At 32.1% G+C, this 26,477-nt stretch overlaps 1 protein-coding gene and 25 non-coding genes across 27 annotated transcripts in view; 25 read left to right on the forward strand and 1 right to left on the reverse strand.

Moving 5' to 3' along the window:
- Nucleotides 1–17,346, reverse strand: part of LOC140045276 (calsyntenin-1-like) — a 54,242-nt gene extending 36,896 nt beyond the window's left edge. For both annotated transcript variants that reach the window (XM_072090122.1, XM_072090121.1), the window contains exons 1-3: nt 17,119–17,346; nt 6,763–7,090; nt 5,890–6,098 (exon numbers count right to left, since the gene is read on the reverse strand). In XM_072090122.1, coding sequence (XP_071946223.1) covers nt 5,890–6,098; nt 6,763–7,090; nt 17,119–17,203 — 622 coding nt within the window. In that variant the 5' untranslated portion in view covers nt 17,204–17,346. The remainder of the gene's footprint in view (nt 1–5,889; nt 6,099–6,762; nt 7,091–17,118) is intronic.
- A 2,214-nt stretch (nt 17,347–19,560) lies between these two features.
- On the forward strand, nt 19,561–19,633 carry Trnaf-gaa (transfer RNA phenylalanine (anticodon GAA)). The gene has a single exon. It is a non-coding gene; the product is annotated as a tRNA-Phe (tRNA).
- A 106-nt stretch (nt 19,634–19,739) lies between these two features.
- Trnaf-gaa (transfer RNA phenylalanine (anticodon GAA)) lies at nt 19,740–19,812 on the forward strand. The gene has a single exon. It is a non-coding gene; the product is annotated as a tRNA-Phe (tRNA).
- Nucleotides 19,813–20,023: 211 nt separating this feature from the next.
- On the forward strand, nt 20,024–20,096 carry Trnaf-gaa (transfer RNA phenylalanine (anticodon GAA)). The gene has a single exon. It is a non-coding gene; the product is annotated as a tRNA-Phe (tRNA).
- Nucleotides 20,097–20,195: 99 nt separating this feature from the next.
- On the forward strand, nt 20,196–20,268 carry Trnaf-gaa (transfer RNA phenylalanine (anticodon GAA)). The gene has a single exon. It is a non-coding gene; the product is annotated as a tRNA-Phe (tRNA).
- A 106-nt stretch (nt 20,269–20,374) lies between these two features.
- On the forward strand, nt 20,375–20,447 carry Trnaf-gaa (transfer RNA phenylalanine (anticodon GAA)). Its single transcript has one exon. It is a non-coding gene; the product is annotated as a tRNA-Phe (tRNA).
- A 102-nt stretch (nt 20,448–20,549) lies between these two features.
- Trnaf-gaa (transfer RNA phenylalanine (anticodon GAA)) lies at nt 20,550–20,622 on the forward strand. Its single transcript has one exon. It is a non-coding gene; the product is annotated as a tRNA-Phe (tRNA).
- A 103-nt stretch (nt 20,623–20,725) lies between these two features.
- Nucleotides 20,726–20,798, forward strand: Trnaf-gaa (transfer RNA phenylalanine (anticodon GAA)). The gene has a single exon. It is a non-coding gene; the product is annotated as a tRNA-Phe (tRNA).
- Nucleotides 20,799–20,899: 101 nt separating this feature from the next.
- On the forward strand, nt 20,900–20,972 carry Trnaf-gaa (transfer RNA phenylalanine (anticodon GAA)). The gene has a single exon. It is a non-coding gene; the product is annotated as a tRNA-Phe (tRNA).
- A 101-nt stretch (nt 20,973–21,073) lies between these two features.
- Nucleotides 21,074–21,146, forward strand: Trnaf-gaa (transfer RNA phenylalanine (anticodon GAA)). Its single transcript has one exon. It is a non-coding gene; the product is annotated as a tRNA-Phe (tRNA).
- A 260-nt stretch (nt 21,147–21,406) lies between these two features.
- Nucleotides 21,407–21,479, forward strand: Trnaf-gaa (transfer RNA phenylalanine (anticodon GAA)). Its single transcript has one exon. It is a non-coding gene; the product is annotated as a tRNA-Phe (tRNA).
- Nucleotides 21,480–21,760: 281 nt separating this feature from the next.
- On the forward strand, nt 21,761–21,833 carry Trnaf-gaa (transfer RNA phenylalanine (anticodon GAA)). The gene has a single exon. It is a non-coding gene; the product is annotated as a tRNA-Phe (tRNA).
- Nucleotides 21,834–23,156: 1,323 nt separating this feature from the next.
- Nucleotides 23,157–23,229, forward strand: Trnaf-gaa (transfer RNA phenylalanine (anticodon GAA)). The gene has a single exon. It is a non-coding gene; the product is annotated as a tRNA-Phe (tRNA).
- A 101-nt stretch (nt 23,230–23,330) lies between these two features.
- Nucleotides 23,331–23,403, forward strand: Trnaf-gaa (transfer RNA phenylalanine (anticodon GAA)). Its single transcript has one exon. It is a non-coding gene; the product is annotated as a tRNA-Phe (tRNA).
- Nucleotides 23,404–23,506: 103 nt separating this feature from the next.
- Trnaf-gaa (transfer RNA phenylalanine (anticodon GAA)) lies at nt 23,507–23,579 on the forward strand. Its single transcript has one exon. It is a non-coding gene; the product is annotated as a tRNA-Phe (tRNA).
- An 83-nt stretch (nt 23,580–23,662) lies between these two features.
- Trnaf-gaa (transfer RNA phenylalanine (anticodon GAA)) lies at nt 23,663–23,735 on the forward strand. The gene has a single exon. It is a non-coding gene; the product is annotated as a tRNA-Phe (tRNA).
- A 279-nt stretch (nt 23,736–24,014) lies between these two features.
- Trnaf-gaa (transfer RNA phenylalanine (anticodon GAA)) lies at nt 24,015–24,087 on the forward strand. The gene has a single exon. It is a non-coding gene; the product is annotated as a tRNA-Phe (tRNA).
- Nucleotides 24,088–24,188: 101 nt separating this feature from the next.
- Nucleotides 24,189–24,261, forward strand: Trnaf-gaa (transfer RNA phenylalanine (anticodon GAA)). The gene has a single exon. It is a non-coding gene; the product is annotated as a tRNA-Phe (tRNA).
- A 184-nt stretch (nt 24,262–24,445) lies between these two features.
- Trnay-gua (transfer RNA tyrosine (anticodon GUA)) lies at nt 24,446–24,518 on the forward strand. The gene has a single exon. It is a non-coding gene; the product is annotated as a tRNA-Tyr (tRNA).
- A 108-nt stretch (nt 24,519–24,626) lies between these two features.
- Trnaf-gaa (transfer RNA phenylalanine (anticodon GAA)) lies at nt 24,627–24,699 on the forward strand. Its single transcript has one exon. It is a non-coding gene; the product is annotated as a tRNA-Phe (tRNA).
- A 102-nt stretch (nt 24,700–24,801) lies between these two features.
- On the forward strand, nt 24,802–24,874 carry Trnaf-gaa (transfer RNA phenylalanine (anticodon GAA)). Its single transcript has one exon. It is a non-coding gene; the product is annotated as a tRNA-Phe (tRNA).
- Nucleotides 24,875–24,975: 101 nt separating this feature from the next.
- Trnaf-gaa (transfer RNA phenylalanine (anticodon GAA)) lies at nt 24,976–25,050 on the forward strand. Its single transcript has one exon. It is a non-coding gene; the product is annotated as a tRNA-Phe (tRNA).
- A 276-nt stretch (nt 25,051–25,326) lies between these two features.
- Trnaf-gaa (transfer RNA phenylalanine (anticodon GAA)) lies at nt 25,327–25,399 on the forward strand. The gene has a single exon. It is a non-coding gene; the product is annotated as a tRNA-Phe (tRNA).
- A 184-nt stretch (nt 25,400–25,583) lies between these two features.
- On the forward strand, nt 25,584–25,656 carry Trnaf-gaa (transfer RNA phenylalanine (anticodon GAA)). The gene has a single exon. It is a non-coding gene; the product is annotated as a tRNA-Phe (tRNA).
- A 99-nt stretch (nt 25,657–25,755) lies between these two features.
- Trnaf-gaa (transfer RNA phenylalanine (anticodon GAA)) lies at nt 25,756–25,828 on the forward strand. Its single transcript has one exon. It is a non-coding gene; the product is annotated as a tRNA-Phe (tRNA).
- Nucleotides 25,829–25,925: 97 nt separating this feature from the next.
- On the forward strand, nt 25,926–25,998 carry Trnaf-gaa (transfer RNA phenylalanine (anticodon GAA)). The gene has a single exon. It is a non-coding gene; the product is annotated as a tRNA-Phe (tRNA).
- The last annotated feature ends 479 nt before the right edge of the window (nt 25,999–26,477 follow it).

Genomic DNA, 26,477 nt, shown 5'->3' on the forward strand with positions numbered 1-26,477 from the left:
AACTAGAGACTACTACAAATACCCTTTCACACTGCCTAGCTAAACTTTGATGTTTAAGCTCTGTTTACACTATCAAACTAGTTTGCCAAAAAAACGTGTGATGCCCAATGGTTGTGATATGCCCAAATATGGTAGTGATATGACATCATCATCATGTACATATATGGGCACTTTACATTTTTTTGTCACATAGAGTTTGATAACTTGCTAAGTTATGTGAAAGAGCACAAGTGATGGTAAATAGACTTATTGTAAACTGGTCTAGCTTTTTATACAGAATTTTGAAAAAAAAAAAGAACTACTACAATCCTGGCTGTGTAATCAATATTTATGCAATCATAATAAAATATTTTTAAAATTTTAACCTTTGAATATATTTTAATTATAAATTATTAAATTTAGTCTATCAACTCATATTGCATCATTTTACAATCGATTTCACTCTAAATACAAAAATATTTGTACATTCTAATGAACCTTGAATATAAACAATAGGAGATGTGCTTGCCACTGTGAGATTGAGCATTGGTATCTTAGCAACGGTAAATTATTATAAACAGTATAGAAATTATTGAATGTGTTTGGTTTAATATTATTGATATTTATTTCAAGTAGGTACAGAGAGTATGCATTAATTTCTGATGAAAAGAATAATAAGAAAAGAATATAACAAAAGAATGCATATATTATATTTTAATTTAATGGCAAAAATACTGAAAAATAAAATAAGCACTGACAAAAATGACAATGCTGTGGGTATCAGTAGCTGGATCTCAATGGAGATACAAAATAAAATAAGCACTGACAAAAATGACAATGCTGTGGGTATCAGTGGCTGGATCTCAATGGAGATACAAAATAAAATAAGCACTGACAAAAATGACAATGCTGTGGGTATCAGTGGCTTGATCTCAATGGAGATACAAAATAAAATAAGCACTGACAAAAATGACAATGCTGTGGGTATCAGTGGCTGGATCTCAATGGAGATACAAAATAAAATGAGCAAAAGCTAAATAATTAAACCAATCAAAAAGAAAGTGCCAAGCTTTTGGAAAAAAACTATTCCTTCGTCCATCATATTCTCTGTTAAGACTACATATCAGTTGAATTTATATACAAATGTCAACATGCATGTTATGTTATTGACATTATTCAAGAATCAAAATTGATTTTTGTAAAATTCTGAAATGTAAAATAGCAATTAATTGGAAACATGCATAAGTTTATATTCATATTGTCTACACTACTACAGTACTGTATGTATAACAAAATAAGACGACTGTATATAATTATGCATCTCAACGTACTAACACGCAACTGATACTATTGAAAATCAATAACAATTATTCATGATATTGAAGCTTGCATAAATATTAGTCAATATGGTACTGTACAAGATTTTGGGTTGTGTTTAAAACTGCCATTGCTAACTTCAATAATATTTCGCTCACCCTTTATGTACACTACTGTGTGTATGTATATTAACAGTATTTGTCAACAAGATACAAACAAGTCAACTTTATTGTCAAAATAAAATGTTGAGATACTTTTTCTACCCGAGCCATCATCATCTTAAACGCTAGTTGTCGTTAAACATTGCGTGTCTCACTTGTGTTTGCCCGTCTATAAGTTTTTCAAGCAAGCATGTGATTAGGTCTGCATGTGTTCCGTCTCTTTTTTTATGTTTGCCAATGCCATCCATGTTATTTATACCCCGAATAGAATCATTAAATAATACAATGTGATAAATAGTTAAATCGAGACAATATTATCAGATACTGTATGTTGAAGCTTTGATAGCAATTCTTTTTTAATTGTTTAGTTTTATGTACAGTACACAATTTGTTCTGAACATCTTAAATTGTTGGAAAACATTTCATCATTAGCATCATAGGACGGGTGGGGAAACAAAGACAAGTTAGATTCTTTACGGAAAAAATAATATTTAGCACAGATCCTCGTTTTCTTTACCATAATTACCAAATTAAGTCCTGATTACTTTTGCTAATTTAATGGTGGATACATAAATATATTAAATTGCAAGGAATATTTCCCTTACAAGATTATGGAATAAATTGATTAGGTTCTAATAAATAATATTTATTAGTTACTTGATTGGATGAATCTATTGAAGAGGCATATTTGAGTTGATTCTATATAATTTTACGGTTGAATTCAAAATATATTGTTTATAGGATTTTAAAATAAAATTTAAATCTAAATGGCATTAGTGTACACAGTATAGTAGCTTTAATATAAAACAAAAAAAACCCCCAAAATATCGATTTCTATATTATTAATTTAAATGTAAATTTATCTATATTACTAAAATTAATTATTTGAATAATAAAATAATGCACTGTACAACAAAATGGTTAGGAATATTTCACTTGTTACGATTTGATCTAAAAAATCTTATACAGAATCATGCAAAAAGGCAAAAAAGAAATGGACTAACATAAAAAGAAAATTATTAACTTGTATTTCTTAAAATTACATGTATCAATTTTTAATTGTTTCATTATTAATATTATTTTAATTTTTATATATATTTAAAACTTTTTTTTAATGACATTTTATACAATTTCTATATATAACTACAATGTGTAATATGAAGAATGAAATAAAAGTGGGTTGGCCCCACAAAAGAGAAAAAAAAGGAATATTTCAACAAAGAAAAGGAGTAATATTACTGTATAACCATAGTGCGCAGATTCTCCTCCTTTTTTTTGCATTCTTTAAAAACCACATTAGGAAATTTTAAACTTCAAAGACTTAACAAATAAATTCACCATCACTGGCTAAGAATTTCAAGCAAAGAAAGAAACATAACTGAAAATAACTTGTTAACAGCGGGTCTAACAGCCAACTCCTCGGTAATATTCCAACACACAGCTGGAACGCTCTATCTTATTACACTATGTTTTACATCAGGTTAGGCCAGTGTGATCATTTAGTACAGTACTATGAATAAGTACTTTCGGTGCGCATTTAAGCCCCTGAAGGCAAATGTTAAACTGATGAAAATGAGGTTACTTTCATAAACACTCTCAGGGCCTCAGGCACTTAAAAAGTATTATAAACATTTTAAATGATCGTGTAAAGATATAACACAAATGAGCCTACTGTAGCATGTTGTAGTTATCTAATATTAAGATTGTTATCTATTCTGTTAATTAAATTATCTTAATACAATTACTTTTAGTTTTATAGCAGATATCATCTTTCTGATGTTGTGTTATAACAGCATAGGTTTAAACACCTCAATATTTAAGGCCCATTTACACTAGGACAAAATGTAGTTTAGCAATCTCTCCACACCATCACAACATCTAAATTGCAATCACTGATTCAATGACATTATTTCATTTGATAAATTTAATAATTTGTTTGCATTACAAAATATATCAACTTCACTCATAATTCATAATTTATTATGCAGAACAGAATCATATCGATCAAGGATTTATTATACAGGAATCCATTTTAATTTGCAATGATAATTGTTGCTATAAACTGCATAATCGATTTATGTACATTTTCATATTTCTCGTTAATTATATTTCAGTTTCAGATACTAAACATGGTCATTAATATTAAAAATGCATGAATATGTGCAGCTACTAGCTAGAGGGTCTTGTAAATTGACACTTTATGTATGCTTATTTTTCTCAGTAGCCTAAGAAGTCAATTATTAATATTTTATTGCTGTCTATGAATGATTAATCAAACATACTGGAATATTATACATTATTACAAATTTTGTTTTTTTAAGTAGTTTCTCTAATTTCTACTACCGATGGGTTACTATTTTAGGTGCCACTACTCTAATAGTAACCCACTACTCTAATAGTAACCCACTACTCTAATAGTAACCCACTACTCTAATAGTAACCTCCTTCTAAATAGCCTTCTAACAACCTAAAAAACAATCAAAAAATAATAACCCAGGGTTGCAATTAGAAGATTTACAGTATACCAATGGTAGGCCTTGTGCACACAATTAACTGCCGCTAAAATGCGTAATGAATGTTCAAATTTTGTATTTGTAATTTGGTGCCATTTTGAACCAAATTAGAATAGGCTATTATCAAGGTATTGCTACGCACCAGACTATCTGTATACAACTTTCATCCGATGTGCGCCCTACCACAGAGAGGCAGAACTTTTTTTTTTACCATATTTATTGAGGGTGATCCATCCAACAATTGCTGATCATTAGGGACCCTTAGAGGTTCACAGGACAAACATCACAAGATGTTCTACATAAACAAAGTCTTTTTGTAATTTTGTCCTTAGAAAAAATCCCGACATGTGACGGGACTTGAACCCAGGACCCTTGGAGTGGTAGCCAAGCATCATAACCACCAAGCTACAACTCCACTCCACTTGGATCTACAAATCGGTCATGCACATCTGCAGCAGTTTTCTAACCATTTAAAAGCGACTAACCGTAATCCTTTTCAATTCGTTTATCTATTCCTACAGCTGAATTTATGCTTGGTTTCATTTTCCAAATACCTGTTTGTTTTGTCAGATATAGGTAGGTTTGCTTAATTTCATTTATGGTATGCCTTTCATCACAGCTTGTATGTTGAGGTGTGAAATTCATTGTTTTTATTTTGCTTTTGAAAGAATAAAAGAAAGCAATAGAGAAAACCTACACTACACTACTTGACCAGTTTATTGTTTCGTGATTGGACAAATTATTGAGTATTTACTATTGTATTGTATTGTATTGTATGCACAAAAATATGGAACATTCCTATTCCTTTAAAAAAAAAAAGGGAAATATATATATTTTTTACCACCACACCAATTAAAGCCCCATTCCCTACGTTTTTTAGATCTAATTTAAGATCACAAACTATATTTAATGTAAAAATAATACTATATGGTCCTATTGCGATAACTTTTTTCGTCTTTAAACGGTTAAAAATGTGAAAAATAAGCCGATTCTAATAATTATAGCGGCCCGCTATAAATCCCAAAATGCATTGCGCGCGGATTGATATTTTTGTTTTTCACCTGTAATTCGCCCACTTTTCGATCGATCGTGAGGCCAAAACAAATGGAAGACTGCTAAATTTTCAACGAAAATACCGGGTTTTCCCCAATTTGTATCAACGGAGTCTGGCAAAAATAGAAAGACAATTAATGCAGCAACTATACAACGTCAGGCTAGGTATATAGCTCGCGTACGATGTTCGTACGTTACCGATGTTTACCAGCTAGGCCTACAAAACTAAGCCTAGCTAGGCTAGGCCTAAGACCGTCCACGAGAGGTCGATCGCCGCGAGCTACTTAGGTAGTGCATTGTTTCTCACTTTTTATCATAATTTACCATAAAACGTACATTTAAGACAAGGAATGACATGGTTTAATGTTTTTAAAGTGATATATATGTATTATTTTCCAAAAAACGTCCAAATTTGCAGGGAAGGGGTCTTTAAGGCAATACCATATTAAGTAAACGGAGCATTTATATTAAGCTTGGTTCACACTAGAATGTCAGCGCAACACAAATGAGTTGACCACCTCTATCGTATCGTGATTGGTCAAATTACTGTTTGGGGAACACAGGCTTTAAGTCATAGTGATTACTGTAGGTTCGCTTTTGTGTCCCATGCCAGCTCACTCAGTTAGTTCTATTGTTTTTTTTTGTATGTCGTGTTCTTCATGTATTTTATATTTGGCAATAAAAGAATAAGAATAAAAGAAAAAGAACTTGTGTTGCGTCCTAGTGTGAACGAAGCTTTAAGGGGACACAAAGGGGTTTTTTTAATAGAGGTTCTATAGGCTGAAAGAGATGATTATTCCACACTGTGGAGAAATGAAAAAGCAGATAGTATTGTAAACAACAGCCCCTTTAAACCTAAAACTCACCTTTGTTATCGATAACAAATGGGACGTCAGGTGTGATGATTTCGTACTCGCAAATCTTTGAGTACTGCGGTGAACAATCGTCATCAAGAGCTTCTACTTGCGTGAAATTGTAAAGAATCTTGCCCTCGTCCACGGCGGCTTCGTACGCAATCTTGTTAAAGTACGGTTTGTTGTCGTTGATGTCTGCCATTACAATGTGCACAGTCGATCTACGTGGATCACAGTGTAGAAAATTGCATGTTTTGTTAAATCATTTTATACATATAATATACATTTTTATAAATTTTTTTTTTTACGTTAATTCTTAAATTATTATACATTTTTTATTATTTCTTTATGTTAATTCTTAAATTATTATACATTTTTTATTATTTCTTTATGTTAATTCTTAAATTATTATACATTTTTTATTATTTATTTATGTTAATTCTTAAATTATTATACATTTTTTATTATTTCTTTATGTTAATTCTTAAATTATTATACATTTTTTATTATTTATTTATGTTAATTCTTAAATTATTATACATTTTTTATTATTTATTTATGTTAATTCTTAAATTATTATACATTTGTTTTATTGCTTTACGTTAATTCTTAAAATATACATTTTTTTTATTTCTTTATGTTAATTCTTCAAATTTCTTTATATAATATTTGGGGAAGTAATACAGGGAAGGAGGTCAGAGGGAAGAAGTAACAATAGCTTTCAATATTATATGATGATACATTCTCAATAATTTGAATGTTTGCTGTGTAAAACAATTCATACAAAACCAAAATGAGGAATTACTTCCTTCTGGGCAGGATTAGCCTCGTTAACATGCAAATATAATAAATGATTATGAATTATTTGTAATTAAATCCACATACTTGTGAGAAAATCGTGCCGTTTTACCACAATCTCCGGCTTGAATTTCGAACTTCCATTCCGGTTGACGCTCGCAGTCGATCCTCTCCGGATCAAGGACCACAATACTTCCCTGACCGGTTACCGTATCAATAAGATCGATACGGAACGGTACGGTTTCATCAAGTACATGGAATGTACAAATTTGTCCGTTGACACCATCGTCATCGTCTTTTGCGAATATGTGAGGATGTAAATTTACAGAGTTTGTATTTTCATCAATCTCTCCATGATAACTAACGTCTTCTAGATAAGGTCTATGACTATTGATTTTGTGGACAGACGTATTACCTGTTGAAATAACGAAACGATAATTAATAAATTTAAAAATTACACAAACCAATAGTGGTGTTGGTAGTCTTATGAGTGATAGCTTAGCTGGACGGGTGATACCACTGTCTTGGCGGGGAGTTCATGAATAAAATGTTACTTTTCGGTTATGTTCTCACCTTGAAGGGGAAAAGGCCTACAGTATGTCGGTTCATCCAGGTAAGCTAGTCACGTATTAGACATAATTATTATACTGTACTAACTACGGTAGGTAATTTGACAAATAATGTCAATCGGTACAGTAGCAATGGTATTTAAAAAAAATATCAAACAGTATGCTGACATGACAATACAGAGAAGGTGATTAAACTCTGTGTTGCGGTCGCTAAATTATTATTCACTGTAAAGAAACACAGCAAATGCAGCAACATTTTGTTTTTTCTGCAGTTAGCCTCTAATTTCCATTAATACAAGCTCAACCATTTGTACATACTCATTAGCAATATTGCATTTGATAACTTGTTGCTATGGCAACTTGATTATGATTGGTAATAGCCCAGTCTCCAGGGACGTATACATTGCTTGCTCACAGATTAACGACAGTGGAGCAGATTTTGTAGTGTTAATGAACATTAAACTAAATGTCAATTTATACGGGAACAGTATAGTACGAATGAAAAAGACTAGACGGTTTATAACAAGAATTTTCAGTTGTTTAGGACAGGACAGTACTGTTGCATTGGGGCTGCTATGGTGTTTTCAACATTGTTTTGTGCATTTGAAATTTTATTCGGACCCCAATGGAAACTAATTCTTTTTTTTAAGGATTAATTGGGTTGTCCTAAATTCATCATCAAATGTTTTTTTTTTTTCATTTTTATGTATGTATGAGATGGATTCAAAATACAAACTAACAAACAAAATATAATTGTTAAAGATGGGTTATTGAAATATTCAAGTAAAATACTCATTGACCTTTGACATGTGCAGCCGTAGGGTTTGGAAATACTCATCATATCTCTCACTCAACACAAAACATTGAAAATTCAGAGTCTAAAGGTACATAACCTCTTTACGATTTAAAAAAACAATGCATGTATACAATGACGTCTTTATTTAAAATCAATATTCTGAATGCGTTGGTAAATTAATGGCTAGGGTTTTAAGAGCTAAAACTTGCATGGTTTTCATTTTCTATTTAAATTGCACTGTTATTGAACAATAGGATTAAATGAATGTTCAATGTGTATGAACCAACAATAAACTCCTTATTGATTTTCATAAAAGGTTCTTCTTTGATTATTTTTAAAGATAAGGCAAGTATTATGAAATAATTACAAAAGAATCTTAGTTTAAAGTTCAACATTTTATTAATGTTGTTCAAATAATTATGCAATACTTTAAAAAAAATAAACAGCTCTTTTCAGAAAAGAAAGATTCTAAATTGTGTTTCCTTAATTTAATAGTTTATGATTTAGTTTACTTTATCAAAATCAAATTGAATCTTTATTTGTTCCATCTACAGTATACAGTACAGTAAATCTATGTGCACATAGAAAAATAGTTTTCCTCAAAATCAAATGAAATATGGTAAAGCAAACAAAACAAATAAACAAACAATGCTAATTAAGATGCCTTTATTTACATAATAACTGGCAGTGTTTTCTTTTCAGCTTTACAATTACAGGTATTATAATAAGCAGAAGAAAAAAATAGTGATATACACTTGACCTTTAACAATGAGAAGGTCATCTCAGAGTGGGAGGGGCTTTTATTGTATTCATATGATTGTTATAAAGTCAATACAAACACTTGCTACTATGCTAATACTTCGCATCTCATTTGCATAATTTAAAATCTTACAAGTGGATTCAAATTTATGTATATTAACTGTATCTAAATACTACAGTAATTCAATATTAAATGCCTATCAATACAATGTTACTGTTCAGTTAATAACTGTATTGGCCACATGAGTATTCTGTATTACTAAGTAAATAAATTACACATTTTACTATTTTTAGTAAATTAATAAATCTGGTGATGTACTAGGATAGATTCATAGCAAATATGTTTATCTCAAAGTCAATATTGCTTTTATTGTTGCAATTCTTTTTTATCAGATTTAGTGAAATCTATGTACTGTGTGCAATATAATTGTTGAATCATAAATTGAAAACAACTTAACCCAATGTCCCAGTTGTGCATTTTCAAACATTTAAGAGGTAGAAGGAGCCTTTCTCCCTTTGACCAACAACTGTATGGACCCAGAGGGGTGAAAACATTTTATGTACTGTAAATTAAAACATGTTTTTTGTCATACTGTACATAACTGTAAACTTAGAACTGCAGGGTTTTTCAGAAACTTACAAAAGGTCTATAAAAAGATGTGTTTGGTATTGATGTATGTATGTACAGTGATAATATAATGTTATAGATTTGTTTGTACAGTAAGTCCAGTGGGATGACGAATATGTTATCGTCTTTGATTTTCTTTGTTTTTGGATCAAAGCCATACTGTCTTATTCATAAATCCTCATAATCTACAACATTATCATGTCTGTTGCTAATGTATCCACTGGGATACAGAACTAGTCTGAAATTCGTTCGATAGATGACATAATCAGGTAGTGCTTTAGCGGTATACAGTATGGTATCAGAGAAAGAAGTAGTGTCAAAATTAAACAATCGTACATACTGGATACATAATTGTAATGGGTGCGTTTCTGCTGTGATGAAGTTATTAATTATTCAAGTCGGAGTTTGTTTGCTAGATGACATCATCCGATAATGCGATGAAGTTTATTAATTATTGAGAATTACCGTAACCACTAAACTTTTGGAAGTTTCTTTATATTATTTTGTTTCATACAAAAATGGTGAGGGCGCTCTATTGCATGGTACCGTACCGTACTTGGTGGCGTTTAGAATTTTACAAACCAGTCTTAACAACGCCAGGGATTGGGTATAACTGTACTCTAGGACTCTAGGCTAATATTGTACAGTACTATATAATCTACAATAACTTACAAATAACATAGAAAACTTTTATTAGTGTATTGAAAAATATTTTTACTACTGTACTAGGTCGCAAAAAGGTAAATCAAAAGGGTGATTATTTAATTTACTGTAAAGCCTGTCTACACTATCAAACTAGTTTGACAAAAAAAATGTGCCCAAATATGATAGTGATACAGTACAGAATGGCCAAATATGGTAGTGATATGCCAAAATAATGGTAGTGATATGATGTCATCGTGTCCATATATGGGCACATCACCTACAGTATTTTTGTCACATGAAGTTTGACAGTGTACTGTAGACACAGACAGTAGCAAGTGCTTAACAACAATGTTGATTTAACAAAAAAGGGAATATCAATAAATGTTTGTCAAGAATCACAGCAAGGGGTTACCTTACCTAACCTGGTTCTAAAACTCTATTATATGCAGATGACACTACAGTACACCTACAGTAAACATCTGGTGGTGACATGATGCAATTGCTTTAATCAAGTAAACATCACAGCAGGTTGAACTGTACCAAAGTACACAAGTCAACACATTCAAGTAAAACATTGAACATCCTGTGACGGAGTACTGTAGTATTGCAAAGTTGAAAAATGTCAATGTGTACAATACATTACAAAACATCATTCTTTTTAATAATACAAAAACAAATTTTGTTTTGTACTGTATGATCCAGTAAAATGTACTGTACACAAACCAACAGTGGTGATGTTTGAGCAAGGAACAATTGCGAATAGAATTTTTAGTTTAAACATAATAGAGGAATCGGTCCACTGCTACCCTTGTCTACAAGTTACAGTAAATAATTAAAAGGGTTGTTGATGAGTACAAAAATTATACAGTTCTTTTAGGATGGTATCTAGATTTGGGTGGTGTTAACTAAGGCTTTAAAGGTGGATTTTCCTGCTCTACTTCGCCCTGCACAGTTACTGTACAGGGTTACACCCCTTGTACATTCTTTACACCCTATAGTATGGTAATATCAACAAACAGTTTTAGTTTTATTATATTTATAATATCCAGAGTCAATACTATTATAATAATAACTATAGGCTTATTATTGTACATGGTTTATTTATTAATATTGTTTGCATGTACAGTATGTTAAAATACATATTTCTACTTGTAATTTTATTTTTTTGAAAGACAGAATACAGAAATATGTTTTGACATACAGTTTTTTCAGCATCATATTCATACAACTATTTATAATTCCACATTTCTTTAGTTCAATTATAAATTCTGTACATTCTTAAACTGTTCAGGTTATCCCTGAGCATATCTTAATAATCTTTGGAAAACTCTTCTGCAGTATGTATTGGTAGTCAATAGAGGCTACTCTCTGCTAACAGGTGTTTTAATAAATCCTAAGAAATAAAAAACAAATTCAATTTTTAAATTGAAAAGACAGGTGACCAGAGAAAATGGACATTGGAGAAGAGGCCTTTAACAGAATGAACAAGAAATATTTTTTACAAAAAATGATGCTTAACTTTTTAATTTAACAGTTTTAATTATTGTTCTTTCTTCATTTAATATATAATTATTATTTTGGGCTTTGGAAGTAGAACGAGTCATGAGTATTAATGATGCTTTTTTATTGATAATGATAATGATATTTTTTCTATATTTATTATTATAAGAAAAACGAAAACATTGTTTAATGAACAGGTTTACTGTACAGATTACAGTACTCTCTGCATAGCCTCACACTGTACTGTACTCTCTTCTCCCAGAAAGTGCCTCAATGGGGTTTGCGCATGACAAGTCCCAGTTTCCCAATACAAATTTTTTTTCAGCCGTACAGTAGTACTATGCTACGCATGCTACAGTTTCCTAATGCTTGAATACAGTGTGTCTACTAAAGGAGGAACAAAAAATACTGGCTAGATTAAAGATGAAGTAACCTAAAAGTATGTTCTTTTTATCCATTTACTTTTATAGCAGTACTGTATTATCATCCTTACGAATTATATACTGTAAGTACAGTGAATAACATACATTCTTTATTTGTCAAAAAAAACCAAAAAACTATAGTCAGATAAAAAGTACCAGTTGACAAAAGGAACATAGCTGTAGCTTACACTGTATGTCTACAAACACAGAAAAAAACCAAATTGTATCTTTATATGGATTTCTGTGTATGTTTTGAAGGAGAGTATGGTTGGTAATCTCATAAATTCTATGAATTCAGGATTAACCATCTTGAAGATATCCTGCAAGTGCAAGTGTTATTTTAACACCATTGTGGTTATGAGTTGTTTAATGGTCATCTACTGTAGTCTGTGTTTTGATGGCTTTGTTTAGCTATGAATGCTTGTAATAATATATTCCATGTGTCACTATTGTTACAGTCATCGATCTGTAAAAGGGTGGGTCCATGGATTTTGGTAAGCCCTTTAAACAGGTAAGGCAACCACTCTACTCTTGGGGCATATTACAACACTGTATTTGCCATTATGCAGCAACATCAATTTTGATTCTAATTTCATCATTTACTATTAGTATTATAACCTGTATTTAGAAACATTTACTGTAAATACATCTATAACATGGGCACAGTGCAGCACATACTGTACAGTAGGGTCTTAACATTTCTACTGTAGTATCTTTTGCAAACTAATAATAATACTTGGATCCGCCTACGCTACTGAAGATGTTTTTCGATAAGTTCACCACTGTAGCTCTCGTGACTGTACATAGGCAATCATTTTTACAAGGAAACGCATCAAATTGTCAGACATGAAATCAAATAAATAGTCATGTTCTTGGTACAACATTAATGTACTACTGTAAACTATAGCGGAGAAGACAAAAATGTTTAACATAGCATTCTGTCATCAAGTACACAGCACAGTAGGTAGTGAAAATAGTGAACATGCAACATTAAGCACCTTAATTATCAGTAAGGTGCTCTATTGGGCCATGTTTACCAAACAAACAGCCACATTGTTATCTTGTTTTGTGAACACACTACCTATTATCATGTGATTTATTGCAATTGACCACAGTGTTTAAAGTGAACTACTGTACCACTGCCAATATAGTTTTATCTGACATTTTTACCAGGTATTTATCTGACATTTAAATATGGATAGTCTACATTATAAGTGCTGCTGTACCTGGATAAACCAACATTGCTTATTTCTCTATGAGTACTGTAAATACAACTGGAATAAAATATAAAACAATTTTTATCAGACAATGGTACATTCCATGAACTCTACTAGTGGGAACATCCCAACACACTACCACCATATGATTGTTTTTATAGACATGGTACAGTAAGGTGTAGTCATTAATATATGAACTTCTTAAGGAAGAAAGTTAATGTTAAGTTTGTTATTTCGGTTATAGTTATCAGTCAAATCAAGTAAAGTATATTTATTCTGTTTTTCCAGTTAAAATTATACTTGATAAATATTAACTGATCAAACCAGTTAAAAGTTGAATCATTTCAGAAAAGTCCATTGGGAAATACCCTCTAACTTATGTCGAAATCCACAAAAAAAATAATCGATTGTTACTAGTTTCTATTGTTTGTAGTTTTCTAAAGAACAGGCAGTGTTTTTTAAACCTGTTAAATATTGACACTGGGTCAAAGCGAGGTCAATAAACAAGCCTTATTCATTTTGTTCAATAACAGTTTCTCTGCCAAGATCAACAAATTCTATCAGAATCAATACAGAATAACATGGCTTATTTAACTGTATTAATTTAGGTTCTACTGTAAGTGTATGACTAATCATAATTATAATAACAACTTATTTTTGTCTTCCTTTTTGTTGTCAAATATTATCCAGTGTTTTTCGTCTTTTCTCGGTTCTACTATACTCCGTTTCAATTTATTGTTAATCATCACAAAGCAACCCTTCTTTTTTTTAAATTTTGCTCATCTTTTAATAAGAAAAATAGAGGTGCTATTATATATATATATACGGATTTTTCTTTTTCGTAAATTGTATCCTCTCTTCGGAGAGAGAGGCTATATTGTCGGTTTATCCAGGTAAGCAGGCACGAAATAGACAGAAAAATTATATACTGTACTGTATAAATTTACAATAGTTGATTGGTTACTGAATTATTTCATTTTTTAACATTCATCGTCTATTTTTGGAACAATTACGGTATCATAGAAATCTAATTTCTATACAGAAAAAGGTTACCAAATTTATTTACATTACTTAAATAATAACAGGATACAACCAGACTTCGGGGAAATTCACTGTCAAAAAGTACAGTTAAACTTTTTACATACTATTAATTGTACACTGGTTATCATTATCAATGGAAAAGTTAACAGGATTTTACACTACAAAATACAATGTAAAAAGACATTAAAACGTGGTCCAGTAAATTTAAAAAAATGATTGTTCTATTCAGACGACTTCCTTTTCATGACTATTGTGTTAAGCCACATCCGGTTTAATATCAAATTACCTTTTTAATTTAGCAACATTAGTCTCCCAGTATGACATCATTATGACAACATTAATTTTTGTTTAACATCAAAAAGTCACCTTACACATACAGTAATACTGCAACGATGAGACTAGAGTAATGTACTACAGTATATTGATGATATAAATAATGGATAATTCATATTATACAGTACTATTATTTTTTTTAATACAGACAGTACAAATTAACTCTTTTATGAAATCCCTTTTCAAAGCAGAATTTAAGACAAAATAACTACAGTACAAAATTTAACACAGTACATGTACAGCATAACGATATTATTATTAAGGCTGTTAAAAATGCATTTACATGTACTCGGTCAGTCTTGTCAACTTCTTCTCCATGCATAAATTAAGAACATTATGTCAGAACTAGTCAAGCATCACCAAACACATGCAGTGTAAAACCACAGGAAGATGTGAATTTCCACCATATTAAAACATAATGTTCTTATAAAATACTTAATAATTTAAGAACGTAATTATAGGATAGCGTACTGTACTGTAGTTTAAAAAGTCAATAAACGGTATTTCAATTTGAATAAAATATTCATTTGCTAACTATATTCAATTCATGTTAAAAATTTTCCTATTAATTAACATTATTAATCAGAATAGTATATACATAAAGTACTGTATTGTACAGGTACTATACATTGTGCTCATTTATACTCTACAGTACTCTACAGTACAGTGTGCTATACTGTAGTGTTATACATAATATACTGTAACACAAAAGATGTGGCTATTGAATGTACAGTACATAGTAAACTACTGTATAATGTAGGTTAGGCCTACAATACAAAAATGGATTTATGGTATAGCATAGGCCCACTCCATTACACTATACTGTAGGCCCTATCATTGGTATATACAGTATTACAGTACTTAATTAGTACTGGTATCTACTTAGGTACTTGATGACAGACAGGCAATATTTCATCCTTGCTGTATCAGACAATGGTTGAGATAACTGGGTGATTAGTTGACAAATTACTGGTTTTGTCAGGAAGATTAGGAAAGCCATCCAATGTCATGGTCTTTATTCTATACCAGTAAAGTGTGGTAGATAATCTATTGTGTAGTAATTTCACACTTGCTTTAATAGGCTATATACTGTAGTAAACTTAAAAAGATGATACTGTACAAATACCTAGCCCTGCCCTTAACACAATTAACATTTACCTGCGTAACCTAATTAGCCTATCTGTTATCATTTATAACATGCAATAAAATAATTAAACAGCCTACTCTATAAACCATATACTTAGCATTGATATTATTTGATGTAATAACTGTAAAATGTAGAATCAGTGGTAATAAATACTGAAACATAAAATAGATAGTGGCTACCTACTGTACAGATGGCAGACAAACTTTTAGTTGTGTACAGTATGTACACTGTATTGTCTTTTTTTTAGATTAATATATTTACAAAATAATATGAAACAATCACTTCAGCTACTTTACAGCATTGCATACTGTACAGGTTTTAAAAATTAAAAGTTTGGGCAAAAGTACCTGTCCTCCCATACTTTACCATATTGCGAAATGTTTTTGTAATCATCCCTAAAGGTATAGTATGTCCCAAAACCACTTTGAAGGACCTACAGTAGGGGCTCCAAGTCAACCAGCCTACTGTAGGTTAAGTATTGTCTCTACCTGTTTATCCTCTTACTGTATGTAACAAAATACGATGAGAAGAAGATTCACAGTACTTTCACACGTGATAATACTTAAAAATGAACTCTGGTTGGAAACAATGTCAACGCTGTACATTTCTCAGAAATTAATATTAATCTACAGACAGTACATTTGTCACTCAGAAACGTAATCAATATTTCTTTATAACATTAAAAATTATTTGTGATGTTGATCAATCCTTATAAAAAAACATCCAATTCGGCACATGCCTATAGTAGTTTTAAAAAATAAATAAAAACATAGAAGTGAGGTCCATTCACGTTTAGATTAGATGTATTTATTTAATTTAAAACATATTTAGACAACCATATAAGGTAAAGATGTATGTACAGTATCACCTGTTTTACATTATGTTATGGTTCTGTTTTTAGAAATAAAAGGTTAAAAACATGCATTGCTAATAAAATGGTAAAAATCACAATACAAAGACAATATATGTCTTGAGATGGTAGTTCACATTGTAACTATACTAGGCCTACTAGCACTACTTTTTAGTCTGAACTAAAGAACAGTCGAACACAATTCCATCCAGCCCGACCCATTCATTCCCATTCAATTCATTAATAATAATATTCATTTTATGATTTCATTGAATATGAACGATTCATTTAATAATAATAATAATAATAATGTATTCATCACTCACACAATTCTTCATCATTATAAAAGAATTTTAGCTAACAACAACTAGGCCTAGCCTAGTAGGAATTGGCCTAATAGATTTATTCTAAACAATACTACAGCATAATATACCAGACTGATCTGCTACCCGTTGGTAGGCCTCACATCCGGCACGTATCTTAGGTGCGACGACAATAAAAACAAGAGGCTAAAGCCTAGCCTAGCATCAACATACCTGCTGTCGTAGTTTCTATGTCACAATTGATGCAGTTTACACATAAATATACTGCCACAACCAGTAGTGCTCTTGCACTAGCCATCCTTTTAAGTACTCGCTCGCAATTATCGTATGTCCAACTTCTAATAAATAGTATAAATGAATTCCAAAAACAGACAAAATATTTAAGACAGCCAAAATGGCTACACGACCGTTCAATGTGAAAATGTTACTTGTGTGTGACTCGACACTCGCGAGCGAACAACATGATGCAGAATTCGTCACCTGACTGTCATTATTAAACAGAAGGTTCCATTATTAAAACTGCATAATAATTACATTATAATGTATTAAATCAAAACCCTATAAAAAAATATTATTAACCAAACAAATAGATATACACTTTTATTAATTATTGCATTTTTATGACTATTATTTTTACATATAAGCAGTTTTATAAGTTTGAGTAAAATTAATTAAAAAAAGATTACCTTGAAATATAATAGAATAACCTAAATTATGCACATCTTTTAAAACAATATTAGCGATTGAGAAAATATTGTTGCGTAATGGTATCTATTATAAATATAACCGAGAACAATAACCAAATTGATAATTTTAAATTGAACACATATTTATTGTTAATAATACATTATTACTGAATATAATTTTAATTTATACAGTTTTATTAAATAAAATTATAGAGGGGGTAAATCTTGACAATTGTTGTGGTGCATGTTATTTTTATTTTTAGACTCTGCGTCATCAAACGTAAATGTAATGTAAATATTAATAATTGCACAATAGAAGTGCAAATTGTAAAAACCCAATTGTTAATTATATGTTCCGACCTTGTTTAAACTAATTTGCAAGTTCACTTACGGGATGCATAAAATATTGTAAATTAACTATACTAGATGGTACGCTCGCTTCGCTCGCGTAGGTCGTGCCCACAGATGGTTCTCGAATACACAGTAATTTCAGGACTATAATGCATTGTTGTTTACAGAAACGAATAAATAGACACGATAATTTATGTAGTCAACTAAAATTAGCACCCTGGGAATTACTTCCGAAGGAGAAACTTATCAAAATGAGTCCAAATTTTTGATTTGGACTCATTTAAAGAAACACAGTTTGTGTTTTGTATTAGGGTTGAGGGATGGGAAAGCGGATAGGTACAAAGAGGAACAATTTTTAAATATATTCTTTATCCACTCAGTAACGAAATATTTTTTCATGTTTTATTATAGGCCTATAAATACAGTAAAACATTTGCGATTTAATAAATAATACTTTGTTAAAACTCCCACTGTCATAATCGATTGAAATATTAAAGTACATGTCACGATACACCACTACGACGTTATATTTTTGGTAATTATTAATTAATACAAACGTTGAGAAGGAACTGTCAGTATAAAGTTTATTTGTATATAATAATGTGTATATTATATATCTAACAGTGGAGCCTATCCACAATCTCAGTAATAAAGTTTATTTGTATATATTTTTATATTAAATCTAACAGTACGAACATTCACAGTAAGAAATGTTCGATTCAAATGAGCACCAACAATAGTTAATGGGTATTTACAGTATTGTCAAAGTATTGCAAGTTTATTCTCAAAGGGCCCATATATTTACCTACCGTATGTGTTAAACCAAGGGCTCTTAAATTTACCTACTTGTGTTAAACCAAACTCTGGCAGACTGAGAGATTGGGATGTTCCATTCATCGCAAATCAATATATTTGTATAAACGTATATTAAATCTATCAAAATAGTATTTTTTTAAGAAAATCGGCCTGTCTTCAACATTATGATGCTGTACTCTTGCTGTTAAACCGGTTTTCAGCTATTAAAAACAGTTATCGTAGGAGGAGATAGGAAAATACGAAGCCTCCTCGCATTTTTGTGGCGGGTATTTTTCAAGATGGACATCCATTAGACAGTGTATACCACGATCGGAAAACACCCCTATTTGGGGCAAATCGTTGAACCTAAATTCGTATAAATAACTAATTATCTAACTTAATTCAATTAGCAAACAGGGTTACATCAGGTGGTTAAAATCAGTACCGAAAGTACGAACCAACTTTATATACCATCGAGTAAAAATTCTAGAAGTAAGGTGCGATTTACCGAATTTTGCCCTTACGTAAATTTATATATAGATTATTTATTCAGGCAAAAGATACATTTTACAAAATATAATACAAATCAACAAATTAAACAAACACAACGCAAAGGAAAATATAAAATCATAGTCACTAGCTGTACTTTTGAAATAGCTTAGTTGGGAGAGCCTCAGACTGAAGATCTGAAGGTCCCTGGGGGTCAATCCCGGGTTTCAGCATCTAGCAACAATGTTTTTTTGTTAAAAGCATATTTTGTTTTATGACAATATAATACTCTCTTTAATGTACAGGGCTATCGCATGCATTGTAAATGTCAACTGCCGAAATAGCTCAGTTGGGAGAGCGTCAGACTGAAGATCTGAAGGTCCCTGGTTCAATCCCGGGTTTCGGCACCTAGCAACAAAGTTTTTTGTTAACAGCATATTTTGTTTTATGACAATATAATATTCTTTTTAATGTATATAGGCCAATCGATCGCATGCATTCTAAATGGCAACTGCCGAAATAGCTCAGTTGGAAGAGCGTCAGACTGAAGATCTGAAGGTCCCTGGTTCAATCCCGGGTTTCGGCATCTACCAGCAATAATAATAATAATAATAATAATTTATTTGGAAATTACACTTTTACAACAGTGGCACTCGAACAAATGGAAGGTGCATCCAAGAGAAATATACAAAAAAAAAAAAATAAATATATTTTGTCTAAAGTATATTTCGTATTGTGCGATAATATAATATTCTGTTTCATGTATAGGCCTATCTCATGCATCGTGTTTGTTAACTGCCGAAATAGCTCAGTTGGGAGAGCGTCAGACTGAAGATCTGAAGGTCCCTGGTTCAATCCCGGGTTTCGGCAACTAGCAACAATTAATTTTTGTTTAAAACATGTTTTGTTGTACGATGATATAATATTCTTTTTCATATAGGCTTATTGAATGCATTGAATTTGTTAACTGCTGAAATAGCTCAGTTGGGAGAGCGTCAGACTGAAGATCTGAAGGTCCCTGGTTCAATCCCGGGTTTCGGCATCTAGCAACAAAGTTTTTTGTAAACAGCATATTTTGTTTTATGACAATATAATATTCTTTTTAATGTATATAGGCCAATCGATCGCATGCATTGTAAATGGCAACTGCCGAAATAGCTCAGTTGGGAGAGCGTCAGACTGAAGATCTGAAGGTCCCTGGTTCAATCCCGGGTTTCGGCATCTACCAGCAATATATTTTGTCTAAAGTATATTTCGTATTGTGCGATAATATAATATTCTGTTTCATGTATAGGCCTATCTCATGCATCGTGTTTGTTAACTGCCGAAATAGCTCAGTTGGGAGAGCGTCAGACTGAAGATCTGAAGGTCCCTGGTTCAATCCCGGGTTTCGGCATCTAGCAGCAATATAATATTTTGTCTAAAGTATATTTCGTTTTATGCGATAATATAATATTCTTTTTCATGTATAGGCTTATTGAATGCATTGAATTACAACTGCCAAAATAGCTCAGTTGGGAGAGCGTCAGACTGAAGATCTGAAGGTCCCAGGTTCAATCCCGGGTTTCGACATCTAGCAACAATTATTTTTTGTTTAAAACATGTTTTGTTCTACGATGATATAATATTCTTTTTCATGTATAGGCTTATTGAATGCATGGAATTTATTAACTGCTGAAATAGATCAGTTGGGAGAGCGTCAGACTGAAGATATGAAGGTCCCTGGTTCAATCCCGGGTTTCGGCATCTACCAACAATTATTTTTTGTTTAAAACATGTTTTGTTGTACGATGATATAATATTCTTTTTCATGTATAGGCTTATTGAATGCATTGAATTTATTAACTGCCGAAATAGCTCAGTTGGGAGAGTTTCAGACTGAAAGTCTGAAGGTCCCTGGTTCAATCCCGGGTTTCGGCATCTATGCAGCAATATATTTTGTCTAATGCATATTTCTTTTTGTACGATAATATACTATTCTTTTTCATGTATAGGCCTATCGCATGCATTGTAATTGTGAACTGGAAAAATAGCTCAGCTGGGAGAGCGTCAGACTGAAGATCTGAAGGTCCCTGATTCAGTCCCAGGTTTCGGCATCTGTTTAAAGCATATGTTCTTCTACAAGAAATTCATATAGTTTTCAATGTATAGGCTTATAAATTGCATGCATTGCGTCAGCTGCCGAAATAGCTCAGTTGGGAGAGCGTCAGACTGAAGATCTGAAGGTCCATGGTTCAATCCCGGGTTTCGGCATCTAGCAACAATGTTTTTAGCATGTTAAAAGCATTTTGTTTTTGTTTTTACCAATATAATATTCTTTTTAATGTATATAGGCCTATCGATCGCATGCATTGTAAATGTCAACTGCCGAAATAGCACAGTTGGGAGAGCGTCAGATCTGAAGGTCCCTGGTTCAATCCCGGGTTTCGGTATCTACCAGCAATATACTTTGTCTAAAGTATATTTTGTTTTGTGCGATAATATAATATTCTGTTTCATGTATAGGCCTATCTCATGCTTCGTGTTTGTTAACTGCCGAAATAGCTCAGTTGGGAGAGCGTCAGACTGAAGATCTGAAGGTCCCTGGTTCAATCCCGGGTTTCGGCATCTAGCAACAATTATTTTTTGTTTAAAACATGTTTTGTTGTACGATGATATAATATTCTTTTTCATGTATAGGCTTATTGAATGCATTGAATTTGTTAACTGCCGGAATAGCTCAGTTGGGAGAGCGTCAGACTGAAGATAATAATTCAACATTTATTAGTTTCTATCAATGGTATAACAATACAATAAAAAAGAATGATAATTTATAATGAGAAAATACAAAAAAAAAACATTAATAGAGGATCTTGCAAGAAGAGAATACTTGTCACGCAAGACCCATAAACAAAAGAAAAAAAATACATTTGTATATAATTATTAAATAAAATAAAAAAAAGTCATGACAAAAACAGTTTGAAGGTCTAGTTTGAGTACAATGATAACAAATTACTTTTAAGTTTTTTACGAAAAGTTGGGAGAGAGGAAGAGTTAACAATACTAGTATCTAATTGATTCCAAATTAAAGGGCCAGAAACATAAATAAAATGAGAAGAACTAGTTAATCTTACAAAAGGAATAGTTAACTGAAACTTATGAACAGTACTTCTTAAATTATGACCATGGTTGAAATCAGCAGTGTTAAATAAATTCATCATGGGAGAAGGAAGATTGTTAGAAAAATATTGAAAGACAAAAGAGGCACTTTGCAATTTATGTATATCACCTAACTTCAGTAACTTAAGTTCATAAAATAAAGGTTCAGATGGAGTAATGCGAGACGTACAAGTAATATTTCTAATAGCACGCTTAATCAGCTTATTAAGTTTATCGAAATGTGATGGATAGTCAGCAGCCCAAATAATGTTACAATAATAAAGATGAGGTAAAATTAAAGAATTATATAATGAAAGAAGGATACGCCGGGGAAAAGTGTGCTTAAGATTATTTATAATCCCAATTGTTTTAGAAATTTTATTTGCAATATGATTCTGATGACTGGTCCATCTCAAGTTTTCCTGGATTAAAACACCAAGGAACATAGTCTCTGACGTTTGTTTAATGTTATCTCCATTAATAAATATATTGTAATCAGTAAGGTCTAACAATTGACGTTGTGTATGAAAAGGAATGTAATTGGTTTTCATGGAGTTTATAAGGAGTTTATTTGAGATGAACCAGTCATTATATTTTGACAATTCATTATTAACTATAGAAAATAAAACTTTATATCTGAAGATATAAAACATATATCTGAAGGTTCCTGGTTCAATCCCGGGTTTCGGCATCTAGCAACAATTATTTTTTGTTTAAAACATGTTTTGTTGTACGATGATATAATATTCTTTTTCATATATAGGCTTATTGAATGCATTGAATTTGTTAACTGCCGAAATAGCTCAGTTGAGAGAGCGTCAGACTGAAGATCTGAAGGTCCCTGGTTCAATCCCGGGTTTCGGGATCTAGCAACAATTATTTTTTGTTTAAAACATGCTTTGTTGTACGATGATATAATATTCTTTTTCATGTATAGGCTTATTGAATGAATTGGATTTATTAACTGCCGAAATAGCTCAGTTGGTAGAGCGTCAGACTGAAGATCTGAACGTCGCTGGTTCAATCCCGGGTTTCGACATCTAGCAGCAATATATTTTGTCTAAAGCATATTTCTTTTTGTACGATAATATACTATTCTTTTTTCATGTATAGGCCTATCGCATGCATTGTAATTGTGAACTGCCGAAATAGCCCAGTTGGGAGAGCGTCAGACTGAAGATCTGAAGGTCCCTGGTTCAATCCCGGATTTCGGCATCTGTTTAAAGCATATTTTCTTCTACAAGAAATTCATATAGTTTCAATGTATAGGCCTATTAATTGCATGCATTGCGTCAGCTGCCGAAATAGCTCAGTTGGGAGAGTGTTAGGCTGAAGATCTGAAGGTCCCTGGTTCAATCCCGGGTTTCGGCATCTAGCAACAACGTTTTTTGCATGTTAAAAGCATTTTTTTTTGTTTTGTTTAATATAATATTCTTTTTAATGTATATAGGCCTATGGATCGCATGCATTGTAAATTTCAACTGCCGAAATAGCTCAGTTGAGAGAGCGTCAGACTGAAGGTCCCTGGTTCAATCCCGGGTTTCGGCATCTACCAGCAATATATTTTGTCTACAGTATATTTCGTTTTGTGCGATAATATAATATTCTTTTTCATGTATAGGCTTATTGAATGCATTGGATTTATTAACTGCCGAAATAGCTCAGTTGGGAGAGCGTCAGAGTGAAGATCTGAAGGTCCCTGGTTCAATCCCGGCTTTCGGCATCTAGCAACGATTATTTTTTGTTTAAAACATGTTTTGTTGTACGATGATATAATATTCGTTTTCATGTATAGGCTTATTGAATGCATTGGATTTGTTAACTGCCGAAATAGCTCAGTTGGGAGAGCGTCAGACTGAAGATCTGAAGGTCCCTGGTTCAATCCCGGGTTTCGGCATCTAGCAACAATGTTTTTTGCATGTTAAAAGCATTTTTTGTGTTGTACCAATATAATATTCTTTTTAATGTATATAGGCCTATCGATCGCATGCATTGCAAATGTGAACGCATATTTTGTTCTACAAGAAATTCATATAGTTTTCAATGTATAGGCCTATTAAATTACATGCATTGCGTCAGCTGCCGAAATAGCTCAGTTGGGAGAGCGTTAGACTGTAAATCTGAAGGTCTCTGGTTCAATCCCGGTTTTCGGCATTTAGCACCAATGTTTTTTGTTAAAAGCATTTTTTGTTTTTACCAATAACATAATATTCTTTTTAATGTATATAGTCCTATCGATCGCATGCATTGTAAATGTCAACTGCCGAAGTAGCTCAGTTGGGAGAGCGTCAGATTGAAGATCTGAAGGTCCCTGGTTCAATCCCGGGATTTGGCATCTACCAGCAATATACTTTGTCTAAAGTATATTTCGTTTTGTGCGATAATATAATATTCTGTTTCATGTATAGGCCTATCTCATGCATCGGGTTTGTTAACTGCCGAAATAGCTCAGTTGGGAGAGCGTCAGACTGAAGATCTGAAGGTCCCTGGTTCAATCCCGGGTTTCGGCATCTAGCAACAATTATTTTTTGTTTAAAACATGTTTTGTTGTATGATGATATAATATTCTTTTTCATGTATAGGCTTATTGAATGCATTGGATTTACTAACTGCCGAAATAGCTCAGCCGGGAGAGCGTCAGACTGAAGATCTGAAGGTCCCTGGTTCAATCCCGGGTTGCGCGGCATCTAGCAACAATTTTTTTTTTTTTTAAACAAGTTTTGTTGTACGATGATATAATATTCGTTTTTATGTATAGGCTTATTGAATGCATTGGATTTGTTGACTGCCGAAATAGCTCAGTTGGGAGAGCGTCATACTGAAGACCTGAAGGTCCCTGTTTCAATCCCGGGTTTCGGAATCTAGCAGCAATATATTTTGTCAAAAGTATATTTTGTTTTGTGCGATAATATAATATTCTGTTTAATGTATAGGCCTATTTCATGCGTTATGTTTGTTAACTGCCGAAATAGCTCAGTTGGGAGAGCGTCAGACTGAAGATCTGAAGGTCCCTGGTTCAATCCCGGGTTTCGGCATCTAGCAACAATATTTTTTGCATGTTAAAAGCATTTTTTTGTTTTTACCAATATAATATTCTTTTTAATGTATATAGGCCTATCGATCGCATGCATTGTAAATGTGAACGCATATTTTGTTCTTCAAGAAATTCATATAGTTTACAATGTATAGGCCTATTAAATTGTATGCATTGCGTCAGCTGCCGAAATAGCTCAGTTGGGAGAGCGTTAGACTGAAGATCTGAAGGAATCTGGTTCAATCCCGGTTTTCGGCATCTAGCACCAATGTTTTTTGTTAAAAGCATTTTTTGTTTTTACCAATATAATATTCTTTTTAATGTATAGGCCTATCGCATGCATGCTACATGTCACCTGCCGAAATAGCTCAGTTGGGAGAGCGTCAGACTGAAGATCTGAAGGTCCCTGGTTCAATCCCGTGTTTCGGCATCTAACCACAATGTTTTCTGTTAAAAGTATTTTTTGTTTTTACCAATATAATATTCTTTTTAATGTATGCCTATCGCATGCATTGTAAATGTCAACTGCCGAAATAGCTCAGTTGGGAGAACGACAGACTGAAGATCTGAAGGTCCCTGGTTTAATCCCGGGTTTTGACATATGTTTTTCTGGGGTTCACTAAATATTTCTATCAATGTAGAATGATTTCTGATTACTTTTACCCATTTCATATTTATCATATTTAAAACAATTTTAAATAAATATTTTAAAAATTTATACTATTTGTGTTTTTGTTGTAGTTATTTGTATTTGTCATTAATTTTTGCTAAATTTTACTAGGTTAATTTTGGTTGCTATTAAGCTTTGATTAGTTTTATTAACTACACCTTATCACCGTTTGTCAATTATATATAATTTTTGTTGAACTTGTACAGTACTGACATTAAAATTTGAAGAAAATCAGAAAAAAATGTCCTCCACTATCGAAATAACTCGGATTAGGAGAGCGTCAGACTGCTGAAGGTCCCGTTCAATCCGCGTTTCGGCATCTGTATCACCAATATCCTTCCTAAGTACATTTATTTTATCTTTCTTTTTCTCACCATAATTTTTCTCCTACAACTCTTGCACACTTCAA

The sequence above is a fragment of the Antedon mediterranea genome, chromosome 3, assembly GCF_964355755.1.
Source record: "Antedon mediterranea chromosome 3, ecAntMedi1.1, whole genome shotgun sequence".
NCBI classification, from domain to species: domain Eukaryota; kingdom Metazoa; phylum Echinodermata; class Crinoidea; order Comatulida; family Antedonidae; genus Antedon; species Antedon mediterranea.